Genomic DNA, 14144 nt, shown 5'->3' on the forward strand with positions numbered 1-14144 from the left:
ACCTACCTAGCCTCAGTCACAGGACGACAGCTGGGACAAGGACCTTTGATATTGGTTAACATTCCAGTGGCCTCTTCCAGCCTCAAACCATCAAATCTTTTGCGGATCCAAACCACAGGTAACTGGGATGGCAAAGAATGAATCTGCTGTGGGATTCCTTGCCAGGGCCTGCTCCTGGCATATACAGGTGCTCCATCCAGCTCACAACCTCTGCCTCTGGGAGCTCCGAGTTTCACAGGGCAGAGAGATGAGCAGAGCGATTCTGCAGGTGGCCAAGAATTTGTCCCTTGACAATAGCTGATAGGGATCAGCAGACTTCAGAGAAGTGAGGAAGTCCCCAGCCCTCCAGGAAGACCTCCAAAGGCTACTTGTGTTATAGATTTATTTGATATTTGAGTTGAGTCTACAAGTTCAGACCCACATGTAACGGATTGCTTTGTGGCTGTCAGAGGCTAGTGTGCATCGTTTCTGAGGATTACATCCAATGACATAACACAGAAAACACAAATGGACAGACAGACATAATCATTAAGACAAGAGACGCTAAAACGTGCCTTAGTGTCCACGGGATTATCTAAGGCGGGGACCCTTCTAAAGTGGGGACCCGAGTGATTGATCTAAAGCAGGGTAGCTTCCCACTACCAGGCATCCAGGACAGAAGCTGGCTCGGAACCAAAAACTGGGGAGCCTACCCTCCCAGCAGTGACCTCCCTGTGCCCAGTCCGCCTCTAAAATTCTGCTCTTTATGAAGGACCAGAACACGGCCACTGGAAGAAGCAGAGGGGAGGTGAGTGAGTGGTGGTGTAAGCAAACACCATGACACATGATGTAGGGAAACAGTCTGGGTGAAGCAGCAACTCTAGGCTCCTTAACACTGCATGGAAGCGTGTGGAGGCAAGGAGGGGAGGGAGGATGGAGCACCAATCATCTGGGGATTAGCCAACCCAAGTCTCCTCTCTTCTTGGCAGCTCCAGAACATTCCCTTTGGCTGACAGCCACAAAAATAAGTGCCTACCAAGACCCATGGAGGAGAAAGAAAACAAGACAAAAAAAATTTTACAATTTAAAAAATAAAAAAAACAAAAATAAAGTCCCTGCCCCAAGAGAAGACAGGAACAAACAGAACTGCTGGACCAAGATCATGTCATGTCAGATTGGGAAGACACCCTGCACCCTGTGCCCCAGGGAAAGGAAATACAATTCAATGTTTTGCTACCTTGTTCAAGGGGAATTGTCACTCCACCTGAGACTCTGACTCACTGGCCTTTAGTGTCTTTTTTTTTTTTTCCCCCTTTTTAATACCCAAACCATCAATTTGCAAAACTTAAAAAACAAAATGAAACAAAAAAAAATTTTTTTTTGACTTAAAACTCTAAAACTGCCACAAAAACTGATGGGGCAAGCCCAGGCCTGGCCTTTCACCTGCAGCCTGCTCTTCATCTGCCAGCAGAGCTCAGCCTGGTGCCATGGGGTGCCTGTCCTGCAGCTGGCTTGTCCTAGCCACTCTGCCCAAGTCTGGATGGGTACCCAGTTCTGCCAGCATCACCCAAAAAGGAAAAGGGGAAACACTGCCCATGTTCCTTAAATACTCCCAGGGAGCTGAACTTTCTTGGGAATGTGTATGCTATCTGGAGGGAGGAGGTGGGAGGTGGAGGGAAATAAATACCATGAGCTAAGTCACTGTCCCTGGGCCTCTAGTGACTACCACAGGGCCTCCGAGACAGAAATGCCCCCAGGGTGGAGACCCTGACTGTCCACATACTGAGATTGGTGAGGTTTCTGGTCTCTCCAGCAGGTACCTGCCCCACAGGGCATGAGTCTCAGAGGGAAAAGGGGCCAGCCCCTCAGACGCTATCCTCTCACCCTGTCCTAGCTGATGCCCAGCCCTGGGCTCTGCCTGCTGAGCCTGGGTTGGCTGTCCACGAGTCCTAGGAGGAGCAGGGCTGCCTGCCCGGCCTGAGGACACATGGGGGTTCTGTTGCTGGCTGCTCCTGGCTCAGGCCTGCTCTTTGTCGGCCCTCCAGAGCCGCTCCTTCACCTCAGGTGGCAGTGTGTTGAACAAGTCCTCCTCCACCACCAGGCCACTGCGCTTGAGCAGCGGGCACTCGCCTAGCTCCACAGGCAGGCATTCCAGCCGGTTGCCCCGAAGCTCGATCTGCGTCAGGTTGGTCAGCTCACCCACCCGTGAGGGCAGCGACTGCAGCACGTTGTTGCCCAGGTGCAGGGCCCTCAGCTTCCGGCACTGGAAGAGCTCTGGGGGGAGCGCCTCAATCTGTGGGGAGGAGCAGAGGGCCATGGTAAGGTGCATGCAACTGGGACAGGGCCTCTGAGCTTTCCTGCCTGCTTGTATCGTCTCTGGTCCCCACTTCAGCTCCTCAGGAGCCTAGCACGGGCATAATCTGAGACAAGGTCTGGCCAACAGCCACCTGTACATTAGGTCTTGTCTACAAGTACTTCCTCTAGGAAGCCTTCCTGAGTTTCTGAGTCCCATAGCATCCACGTCCTCTCTCACAGCACTATTCCTTCCATCTGTCACCCCTGGACTGTGGGCTCTGAGAGGGCAGGGTGGGTCTGTCTGGTCCTCCCAGGCTCCTAGCATCTGGCGCCCTAAGAGGCGAATCACACTGGCAGTTATAACCTATTCCACCCACCCCCTATCCCAAGGCTCACTGAGGACCAGGCTATTGGTCCTGCCTGGCTTAAGAACAATTTCTGGGGCTGGTGGTATGGCTCAAGTGGCAGAGCACCTGCTAACCAAGCTTAAAACCCTGAGTTCAAACCACGGTACCACCAAAAAAAGAACAATGTCTGAAAATGAATGGCGCATGCTGAGAAAATTCCACTCCCTTAACTCCTAAGAACTGGGGAGAGTTCACTAATAAGGGGCAGGAATCCCAGCTGCATCACTTCTTTGGGGACCTTAGTTTCCTCACCTGCCAAGTCACAGGGTAAGCATGAGTGCAGGGAGCCAAAGACTGGCCTTTCAGCACCACCTTCCTGATTTGCCAGATGGGAATGACAGGCAACATCCAAGTGCAGCTTACTGTAAGGCAGGTTTACCCTGAGCACAGACACTGTTAACTCACTTGACCCATAAAAATGGAAATACTCTTCCCATTTTTCAGATGAGTTACAGATGCCTGAAGAATTAACCTGCCCAGGAGATAAGTGGTGGTACTAGAACTTGAATCCAAGCTCTGCTGACTGTCCACACTGACAGTGGATAAATAGTGGGATGAAAGAGGGAATGTGCCATGTGTTCTAGCACACAGGAAGAGCCCAGGAGTGCCAGCCTCCTCTCTCGCCCGTGTGAAATCAGTGAGAGGCAGGGGTCCTTTTTGAGCCTATCTGTCCTAGAACCTCCTCCTTCAGAAGGCTGGGCAGGAGGCTTGGGCCTCACTCTCAAGGGTGGGGCAATTGCAAGGCAATACAGAGACCACTCTGTGGGTGCTCTTATCACTGCCCACATTTTCCTGCTGGGAGATTGAGGCCAGGACAGTGAAATGCAACCTGTTTGAAGCTGCATAGTCAAAGAGTCAGGACAGGATGTAAACCTTCCTTCTTCCCCCTCACAGCTTGTACCGTATTGTATTTCCATTCTGCCAAGTATGGGACTAAGTTACAGGAGAACCCTGGGACACCCATTTCTCTTTCTAGGCCTCAGTTTCCCCATGTGTACAATGCAAGGGCTGGACTGGAAATACTTCTCAGTCTGGACATTCTTGGCTGAGACTTCTGCAGCCATGGACGTCACCCTCACATGTTCTTGTTCTCTCTGGCCATTTTTGAAGGATTCCAGTTCCCAGTGAGCAACTCAGTCTTCCCAGCAGGGAAATTGATGTGGTCATGCTGTGAGGATGTTTTCAAGAAGACTCTTGACCTAACTATCCGAAACTGCCCCTGCTATGCCCAGGGCCAGGACTGGGATGGGTGGCTTCAAGGTCTGAAGCCCAGGAACACGAAGGACAGAAAGCAGACGAGCTAGGGTTAGCCTGACTCCAGAGACCCCTCTCTGAAAGTCTTCTTCCCTGCCACAGAGCTCTCCTGAGGCTCTGGAGAAAGGAGAAGGTATTTTTAGTAGTTTGGCTCCCTGCCATGGCCACACTGGTCCTTTGGACCTGTCCTTCCCTCCCTACGTGTACCTGGTCCACTGAAGGCTTAAAGTCAATTTCCATCACCTAGTCCCACCTCTCTTGCCTCCTCAGGAAGTCCAATGGCTCCCCATCAGCATTGAAATGGTCTCAAGTCTACCTACTCTTTGAAAGAGAGGCCCCTCAGGAGCCTTTGAGGCTGCTCCATTTCTCCAAGACTCTGCGATCTTCATGACTAGTCATCTGGAAAAATGCCGTCTCTCAGCCACCATAATCTGGCTTCTGTCCTTCTGTCTACCATGACTAGTTAGCTGGTCACCAGTTGGACCCGCATCTGTTCTCCTTTCACTGGTTCCTTGTACACTAGAAGCCACACACTCTAACCTGGATTCCCTCTTCCATCCTGATAATCCAAGGTGGATCCCTGTCCCTCACCCTTTTTCCTCTCCTGGCAATCACATCAAGGACCATCTTCAATCACAAACAGGGAGAGGATGACTCTTCACGCTTCATGCTGATTCAACGTGGGCCCTAACACAGGGCCTGTGCCTCCTTCAGCATCCTGTGTCAACAAGCCTCCACTTACCCAGAGAAAATCCAGACTCCCTGGACCCCAACTCCCATGGATTCTACCTCTCCAAACTCCAGCTGTGTCTCTGTCCCTGGCAGCTTTGGCCCTTTCATCCTCACACATCACTGCTTACCCTGCCTCTTAAACCCACCCCTGGTGACAGCAAGAATAACTTCTCAGGGTTAAAGGTAGGCTCTTGCCTAACAAGCATGAAGCCCTGAGTTCAAAACCCCAGTACCACCACTAAAAAACAAAACAAAACAGTAGTAGGAGACTACCTCTCTTGGAGGTAGGCGTTATGGTGCAGTTCACTAGGAGAGTACATGCTTAGCATGTATGAAGCCTTGAGTCTGATTCCTAGCACCCCAAAATAAAACCAAACAAAAAGCAATCTTGCTAAATGGTGAGTCACCTCATTCTTCACCCCTACAATCAACAAGAATTCTGGGAACACTGCTATTTGTCAGCACTGAACTAAAGAGCCAAGGTCCTTGCAGGCGTCACTCATGAGCTGGCAAGGTTTCCAGACACTGAACAAATGAAGAGACATTGAAACTGCAGTGGAGGATGGGAGCTTCCTACAGCATTGGACACAGCCCTGTCTCTGCCCTCAGAGGAAAGTCCACATTCCAGGGGCAGCTCATCTCACTGCTCTTCCCAGGGCAGCCCAACCAACTGCCCCTTCCTTTTCCTCTTCATCTGTACCTTCTCCTGGTCCTTCAGGGACAGTTGACGTTTCCTCTTCTAAGAGGCCTCAGTGGAGTCCTTACTGCACTGAGTGCTAACTGTCTGGTTCCTTGTGGGCCTCCATCATCCCCAGGGACCTAGACCCTAGTACACAGCTGGACTCTGGGAGTGCTCAGAGAATCAGTAGGAATGAATACCTGCTTCATCACAGTACTCATTAGCACAAGTGCAAACCCAGAAAGCTCAGGACCCAAGGTCCAGAGCCCGCCCACACCAGCCCCTCCTTGCCCACCACAATCCAATGTGGCTTACAAGGAGTTAGGGAGAGTAGGAAGGAAAGCAGCCCAGACTTTGACCTAAGAGGAGGGGCCTCCCTGCCCACAATCACGAAAGCAAACTTTTTTCCCTACAAAGGCCTCTGGTGCTCCAGTGGGTGGGGACAGGATGTGATTAAGCAGTGTGCTAAAAAGGGTGTTGAGGGTCTCCTTCCTCCAGGACAGTGGGCCTCCGCCAGCTCCTTTCCTGAGGGGTGACTTCAGCTAACAGGCATGACACTAATCAGCAAGCCTAGTGTGAGGACCTGGAGGTAGGGGCCAGGCTGGAGGCCAGCCCAGACCCTCCTGCACCTAGCAGGGGAGTCCAGCCCAGCAAAGCAGACATTTTGGGGTGTGAGATGGGTCTGGCCCAACTCTAGGGGTAATCAGGTTCCAACATTGTATCATAAGGAGCCACTCCTCACATTAAAGAAGTATCCCTGTCCTCACATTAAAGGACTAGTTTGACCAGTGCTTCCCAAATGTGGCTTTTCACTATGAGACTCCTATTTCCCTACTCAGCAGCCCTTCTAACCCCTCAGGTGGTGAAGATACCACCTGAGCTTGGACGCTCATCCTTGAGCAGTGTCGGGCATGCCTGAGTCATGGTTGGGGAGAGGGAGACAGGATTGCCACGGTCTCTCTGAGGAGGCAGGCTGGTCTGCAGAAGGGATGCTTGGGGACAGAGGAGGAAGGGTTCTAAGCCATTAGTGATCTGGGGGCCAGGACTCTCCAGTCTCAGTGATGCTAGAGAAGGTGTGTCCTTCCCTGGAGCCAGGGAGGAGCAGACAGGGACTTTCAGGGCTTTTCATGGCTCTCTGTGTCTATGTCCAAGGCTGCTGAAGAGAGCTCCTGATGGGAGGAGGCCGAGAATGCCACAGGTGATACAGGGTTGACACCACCAGTGCTCAGTAAGCCAGCAGGGACCGCCGTGGGGCACTGCTGTGACGGAGGCACAGGGATAACAGTGGCTGAACTGGCTCTCCATGCTTTAGGTTTCAACTGCCAATCTGTGCAAGTCCCTCCGCCTGAGAGGGCCAAGAAAGCCCCGCACCCCAGGACAGAGAGCAGTGGGGGCTCCCTGTAAGCGCTGTGGCTTGGTTTCCACCACAGAGGTTAGGCCACAAATCTACAGGAGTACCCTGCCCTCAATTTCAGCCTGTCTGCCTCAAGAAGGTGCCCTTGGGTGCGGACTTTCCTAGCCAGGCAAGGAACTGGCTGGTACACGTGGGCTACCAAGTTTCAAGGGTGCTACCTCCTACACTGCCCGCCCCAGTGGTTTGCACAATCTCCTCTCTGGAAAGGCAGGTGGTGACAAGCCTGCCCCACTAAGTCCACCTCTGCCTGTTACCACCATGATGCAGAGGGGAGAGGGCTGTGAGAGATGCCAGGAGTTGCAAAGACCTTCTGGCTTTACCTCAGCCAGCACAGCTTCTGTCCCTGGTGAACCCAGCCTGGCCTCTTACCACAAGTTCGAGGCTAAGTTCTACTTCCCACCATTCAGCCCCAAGAGAGGATCATGGGTCTTGTACCTCCCGACCATGCACATCCCTGTCTATGAGGAACTGGGCTCAAGGTCTCCTTGGGGACAGACCCTGCCTGGCCATACCACGTCTCCTGGCGAGAGAAATAGGTAGCATTTTGTGACAAAGACAGGCTCCCAACCCCAGAGACTTTGATTCAGGGCTTGGGAATCAGAATCTTGAATAAGTGTCTTCCTGGTGGTTCTGGGAACCAAAGGTGAGGACTCCAAACCCACTGACTATCCTGAGAAGGTGCCCTTGGGTGCGGACTTTCCTAGCCAGGCAAGGAACTGGCTGGTACACGTGGGCTACCAAGTTTCAAGGGACTCCCGAGCACCCACCATGGGCCACTGCACCCTGCCCGGGCCACTCACCCGATTGGCCGTGACAGCCAGATTCTGGAGGTTCTGCAGGAGGCCAATGTCAGCGGGGAGGAAGGTCAGGTTGTTGTGACTGAGGTCTAGGTAGCGCAGCTTGCGGCAGTAGAAGAGCTGGGTGGGGATCTTCTCGATCTTGTTGCGGTTCAGGTAGAGGCGCTCGAGGTTGGTGAGATTGCCAATCTGGATGGGGATGTAGGCGATGTGGTTGTACCACAGCTTAAGGCAGGTGAGGCGGTGCAGGTGCTGGAAGCTGATGATCTCCTCGATAGTCTTGAGGTTGTTGTCCTTGAGGTCAATCTCCTGCAGGTTGTGGAGACTGAAGATGGAGTGGGGGATGCGCTCCAGGTCACAGCGGATCAACTCCAGCTCTGTCAGGTTCACCATTTTCTTGAGGCTGTTGAGGACGATGAGCTTGGTGCCCTCGTTGTTGATGGACAGCTTCTGCAGGTGCACGCCCACGTCTGTGACCACTTGTGGCAACTTGCTCAGGTTGCTCTTGAGCCGCAGCACCTTGAGGCGCTTGAGCTCCCGCAGCCCGTCGATGACGATATAGCGGTTGTTCTCTGCACTCAGGTTGCCTGTCAAGTGCAGCTCCTCCAGTGTCTTCAGGCTGTAGATCCACAGTGGGATCTCCTTGATATCAGTGAACTTGATGTGCAGTGCCCGCAGGTTTTCACGCAGAAAGGCCAGGGCAGGAGCCTCGATCTTGGCTGCGGTGTGGTACAGCCACAGCTCCTTGAGGCCAGTAAGCTGGGCGATGCTGGGCGGGATGGTCACATCAGGGATGAGCTCCAGCTTGAGGACCTCCAGCTCCACCAGGTCAAATACGGTGTCGGGGATGCCACTGAGCATGAACAGGTGCAGCTCCAGCTTGTCCTGCGCGTTTTTGGTGAGGCGCTGCCGCAGCTTGTCCAACGTCCACTCATTGTTGAGGTTCAGCTGGCGCAGCTTGTTCTCACTCACCTCTGACAGGAAGACGGCGAAGCGCTTCGAGTACAGCGGGTCATACTGATCAATGAGGTGCAGCATGAAGGCGAAGTCGTTCTTGACGTCAGGGATGTCACTGTAGCTGCTCTCCTCACGGATCGACTCAAATGAGTACTTCTTGAGGGAGCGTCGCAGCATCCACCAGAGTGTGTACATGCAGATGAGGCCGTAGAAGATGACCAGGCTGATGTAGAAGGACGCCAGGATCTTGAAGAGCGTGGCCAGAGGGTGGGCACACCGGTAAGTTCGGTAGCCCGTCAGGCTCTCGATGTCCACAGTGCAGTCCACGTCGAACTTGATGTTGTGTACATAGTAGACGGTGTAGCAGATGATGAGGATGAATTTGATCACCTTGATGATGGTCTGCCGCATGTAGAGGCGGTATACGATGTCCCCTTCCTCCACGTGGGTCCGAAACTTTTTCACCTTTTCAAATAGTGCCTTGGCCTGCTCTCCCTCCTTCTTGTCCAGCACACCTGTCTCTGAGCGGTCCACGATGCCCTGCTCGATTCGTGACTTGGTCCGCTGCAACATAGGCACAGTGGCTTCCACGTCCTCACTCACTGTTGATGACTTCTTGTCCATGGAGCCGTTCATCTTGCTGAAGGCCGGCTTGGGGTCGCTCTCCTCCACCACTGTCTCCGATAGGGCCCTTGTGGTCCAAGGCGAATCGAAGCACTTGAGTAGGATAGACACAAAATGCTCCAGCTTTGAGCTGGTGCGCGGGAACTTGAACCAGAAGTTGCTACAGGCCAGGAAGATGAGGGTGTGGAGGAGCACGAGGTAGGGAAAGTACTTGGCAAACCAGTGCAGGCGGTTCTCATAGCACACAGCGTCCACATAGTTGTACTGGTGGCGGTCCAAGTCGTACTTGATGCCCGTGGGGCCCGTGTCAGGGGTCGGCAGGATTGTGGAGTTGGGGTAGGTGGGCTCCAAGCTGGCAGCTGCCCAGCCCCGGAAGGAGTCATTGCAGGAGTCCTTGGTGACCCATTTACAAGGCAGGCAGATCATCTTGTCCTGGGTGACCTGCAGCGTTCCCCCAAAGACAGCAATCATGAGCATGACAATGGAAATGTAGTCAGTGAACACGTCCCACCATGGCTTCAGAATCCGGTATGCTGGCTGTGTGTCCGCAAAGTAGCGGAGCTCTGTCACTGGAATCATGGTTCAACCTGAAAGGGACACATAGAAGGGAGGTTAGAGGGTGGCCTGGCATTCCTGGGCCTGAGGATTAGGGGAAGAAGACAATGAAAAGTCCACTGTTTTCCAAAATTCCATTTCACTTCTATCTGGGAGTTGTGGCCTAGTCACCAACAGAAGCCATTTGGTCACCAGTTGGCTGGGAAACCGCTCGGGGGAGGTGGGCAGACTTCACATTTAAGACTGCAGACTATGTACAATGAGAGCAGGGCTCAGACAGTCAGATTTCTGATGCAGGCTCATCGTTCTCTGCCTCCATTCCATTCAGAGAATTTGGGAATTCTTGTCCAGAGTCCACTCATGAAATAATCAGATTGAGCAGAGGGGCCTGAACAGAACTCCCAGGGACTGGGAACCAGCGGCTGGGAAGCTGCAGCAGTGACTGGAAGGGATTTCTGCAGCATGAGGAAGGAAAGCAGAGGGGGCTTACCAAGGACTCCCTTTGGTAAAACAAACAGTGCCAGGCGCCAGTGGCTCACACCTATAATCTTAGCTACTCAGGAGGCAGAGATCAAGAGGATCATGGTTCAAAGCCAGCCGGGGAAAATAGTTCAAGAGACCCTATCTCGAAAAACCCTTCACAAAAATAGGACTGGTGGAGTGGCTCAAGGTGAAGACCCTGAGTTCAAGCCTCAGTACCGCAAAAAAAACCAAACAAAAACAAAAAAACCCTTCTACATGTAAAACAAATAGTGAGGTCAAAAACCGTACATGAGTGGGGTATAGTGGCTCATGCCTGCAATCTAAGCTACACGGGGAGGATCATGGTTTAAGGTCAGTTTGGGCAAAAAGTTTGCAAGATCCCCATCTCAACTAATGGCTGGGCATGGTGGCACATGCTTGTCACCATCCCAGCTAGTTAGGGAAGCACAAGTAGGAGATTCGTGGTTCAGGCCAGCTGGGCATAAAGTGAGACCCTATCTCAAAAATAACCAGAGCAAAAAGGGCTGGTGGAGTGGCTCAAGTGGTAGAGCACCTGCCTAGCCAGTACAAAACCCTGAGCTCAACCACCGAACAGCAAAAACAAAGCCTCTACATATGTGCACATAGTGTGTGTAAGCAATGCCAGCACAGCCAAGGAGCACTCAGGGAAGAGCAGCAGGCTACAAATAGCACATCTAAAGAGTGGGGTCCTGGGAGGGGCACACGAGGGAGGGCAGTAGAAAGAGACTACAGGACCCGGTCACCTGCAGGCCTTGCTGTGGTTGAAAGGGATGGGAAGTATGACCGCAGTAGATTCTCCCATCTGGACTCAGGAGTAGCCTGAGAATCTGGTTTTTAATACGTGACTTCAGTAACTCTAATAATTAGCCAAGTTTGGGAAATGCTGGATCAAGAAGCCACATTCGGGAAATCCAGCCCATGCCACATCTGAGGCTGCAACCAGACATGGTGGGTGTCTGTCCTTGACATCTGCGACTACCCTACCAAGGAGGCTGGAACAAAACAGGGAAAAGATTAGTTCCCTGTATGTTACTACAGAATACTTGGAAGAATATACAAAAGCATGAAATTAAAAAAAGAAACGTTCCTATAAACCCAGCTCCAGGCTACCCACTGCAACCTTTTCACTGAGTAATAATCCTTCTGACCTTTCTGTGCCTTTTTAAAAATAATTGTAGCTGGGAGCCAGTGGCTCATGCCTGTAATCTTAGCTACTCAGGAGGCAGAGATCAGGAGGATCTCTGGGTTTGAAGCCAGCCCTGGTAAATAGTTCATAAGACTCTATCTCGAAAAAAACCCTTCACAAAAAAGGGCTGGTGGAGTGGCTCAAGGTGTAGGCCCTGAGTTCAAACCCCAGTACCACAAAAATAAATAAGTTAAAAAATAAATAAAAATAAAAATTGTGTTTTTACTTTACAACCTGTTTCCTAGTCCACAGTCTAGGTTTCACACCAAGTTCTGAAAACCTGCGATCAGGTGGGTCTGTCTTGGCAAAGAAACGGGGTGGCAGGGCAGGAGACTGGCTGCCCTTTTTTTCTTACTGATAATGTTCACAATAGTAGTAACAACTTTGTGAGTCGGCCTCTCTCTAAGTGCTAAGTGCTCCCAGTCCTGGGCTCAACTGGGATGGGTGGGAGGCCAAGAGGAAAGCAGACAGCGCCCCATGTAAAGGAGGTGGACTTGGCATTTACTAGAGGTGGCAGTGGTCATAGCAGTATGGCTGAGCTCAGGACCTCACTGCTTTATGGAGCCTGCCCTCCTCTTGCCTGGGGTTCCAGACTCAGGTCGTGCTGAAAGAAACCAGGCCCAGGTGTCCAGCTTTCCCAACCCCCGGGTTCCCAGAGCTCAGGTCACCTCAGGGCCAGCAGACACTACCACCCTCTCTGGGTCGGCAGCCGCCCAGGATCAGCCCTCTTAGTGAGGCCCAGGGTGCTCCTGGGCCAGGCAAGCACCCGCCCCACAGGAAGGCCCCAGCCCTCTAATGACCAGCTGGCTCGACACACCACCCACACTCCTGGGAAAGAGGGGCACTCCGGCAGGGTGGCGGGGCCTGCTGAATCACACAGTTGACTTCCAGCTGAGACACCCGCACTGGCCCTCCTTCCTGGCTCCCCAAGGCCCCATCCATGGTAGTGAAGATTGGGTACAGGAAGGGAGGAGTGAAGACACAGGGTAAGAGGGCCTGCAGCAGCCTGCCCCAGGAGGCTAGGAAGAGATTGGCAAGGATGGAGAGCCAGGCTTTTGGGTGTGGGAGCAGCTTCTGACTGGTGGGGCATGGCTTCCTTACAACAATACCCTCCCCTGCTTTCTGATGGGGAATGGGGTGTGTCAATTAGTGGAGAATGTCCAGCCTCCTTGCAAAGGAGCGGCCTCAGCCCTGCTGCCTGGGGCGAAATAGATGTGCTCACAGCTCTATTGTGCAGGTCAGAGAAATGGGGCTCCGCTAAGACGGCTTACCTGGGGACTCTCAGTCAAACTGAGTATGAACAAAGGAGAACCAAGGATGCAGAGGTTCAGGAGAGCCTGCAGTTGATCACAGAGCTAAGAAGGACCAGGACAGAAGTCCAGAGGAGGTCTGGCCCATCTTGTGCCTAGGCCTGACCTGCTGAGGGGTCACCTCCTAGCTGTACCCGTATTGCGTCCTCACCTCTGCTGTGTGACTCTGGATAAGGCACTACCCCTCTCTGAAGGGCTGTTGAGGGAAGGAAAGTGGCGCAAGCACCAAATCTAGGGGTTTAATCCCCAGGGGTGTCAGGGAAGAGTGCCCACCCTATGACAAGGCCAATAAGAGATGACCATATGGTCAGAGCCACCTGCTGGCCTCCTCTGGAGTGGCCAGGGCTCTGCTGGGAGGCCCTGTGGGGCCTTGAATACATTCCTTGCTGACTGGCAGCTTCAGGCCATTCCTCACAAGGCTGCTGGGAAGTTTACAGAATTTAATTCCTTTAAAGCAATTATTGCAGAGGGGGTAGGTGGTCATTATGAGTTGGTATGGTATCTACCCTGCATCTCTTTTTCACTTGGGCAGGGCCAGATGCTCTTTGAGCATAGAAGTCTACAATTAGTACTCAATAAATGCAGAGGTGCTCCTAGAGAGTACCTGAAAGGAGACAGGGTGGGAGTGAGGCATGGGATGGGTGCAGGCCTGGGGTGTGGTGCAGTAGTAGTTTCAGGGTGCTGTGGCCTAGGCAGGGCCAGACAGGTGTGGCCCTCCCTCTTCCTGCCCAAAGAAGGGGTTGGAACCTCAAGCAAGGGTGGAGAGAGTCCAGGTGCAGAGACTCGCCCAGGAGCCCAGTGACTGAGATGACTAAGCTCCGGAAGTTAGAGCGGCTCCCTGTTCTCAGCACAAAACCCTCACATGCCAAGGGCCCTGTTTTTCCCCATTGGCTTATTCTGTGTAAAATAAGCCTACCACCAATTTTCTCATCTTCCCCACGTCTGAGGGTCCTGACCAGTGGGATCAAGCACATCACACTGCAGTGCCACCATCTCCACAGGCACCAGCAGTCTTCATTCCTCAACAAATGTTGTCCCTTCAGACACCGACTTCCACCCCTACCCCAGTCCCAGGGCCAGGGCCACCTTTCTCCCCTCTGTCTCCATGAGTCCTAAGCACCTCCCTGGGGTGGAATCACACTGTGTTGTCCTTTACTGACTGAAGTGTTTCCTTAACCTTAAGTCTTCGAGGCCTGTCCATGCTGTAGCAGACTTAACTGCCACCACCACAGACACACCCTGTCGTCACCACTCCTGCTGTAGCTGCAGAGGAAGAGGGGTCATCTAGGAGCCAGAACACCTCCCCTCACACCTGAGTTTCCCCGCCTGAGCATGGGCATGGTGACAAACGCCGTGCTGAATGGCGGCAATTGTCCTGAAGGCCCTTGAAGTGCAGTTTCTCAAATGTCCTGTGTGGGACCTGGGGCAGCTGGAGAAGGAGCCCCGCACAG

At 52.8% G+C, this 14144-nt stretch overlaps 1 protein-coding gene across 3 annotated transcripts in view; it reads right to left on the reverse strand.

The window, feature by feature from the left end:
- Nucleotides 1-365: 365 nt before the first annotated feature.
- Lrrc8a (leucine rich repeat containing 8 VRAC subunit A) overlaps nt 366-14144 on the reverse strand; it is a 29135-nt gene continuing 15356 nt past the window's right edge. For all 3 annotated transcript variants that reach the window (XM_074053037.1, XM_074053038.1, XM_074053039.1), the window contains exons 3-4: nt 7561-9725; nt 366-2272 (exon numbers count right to left, since the gene is read on the reverse strand). In XM_074053037.1, the coding sequence (XP_073909138.1) occupies nt 1997-2272; nt 7561-9717 (2433 nt within the window). In that variant the 5' untranslated portion in view covers nt 9718-9725 and the 3' untranslated portion in view covers nt 366-1996. The remainder of the gene's footprint in view (nt 2273-7560; nt 9726-14144) is intronic.

Source organism: Castor canadensis, chromosome 13 (assembly GCF_047511655.1).
Source record: "Castor canadensis chromosome 13, mCasCan1.hap1v2, whole genome shotgun sequence".
Lineage (NCBI taxonomy): Eukaryota > Metazoa > Chordata > Mammalia > Rodentia > Castoridae > Castor > Castor canadensis.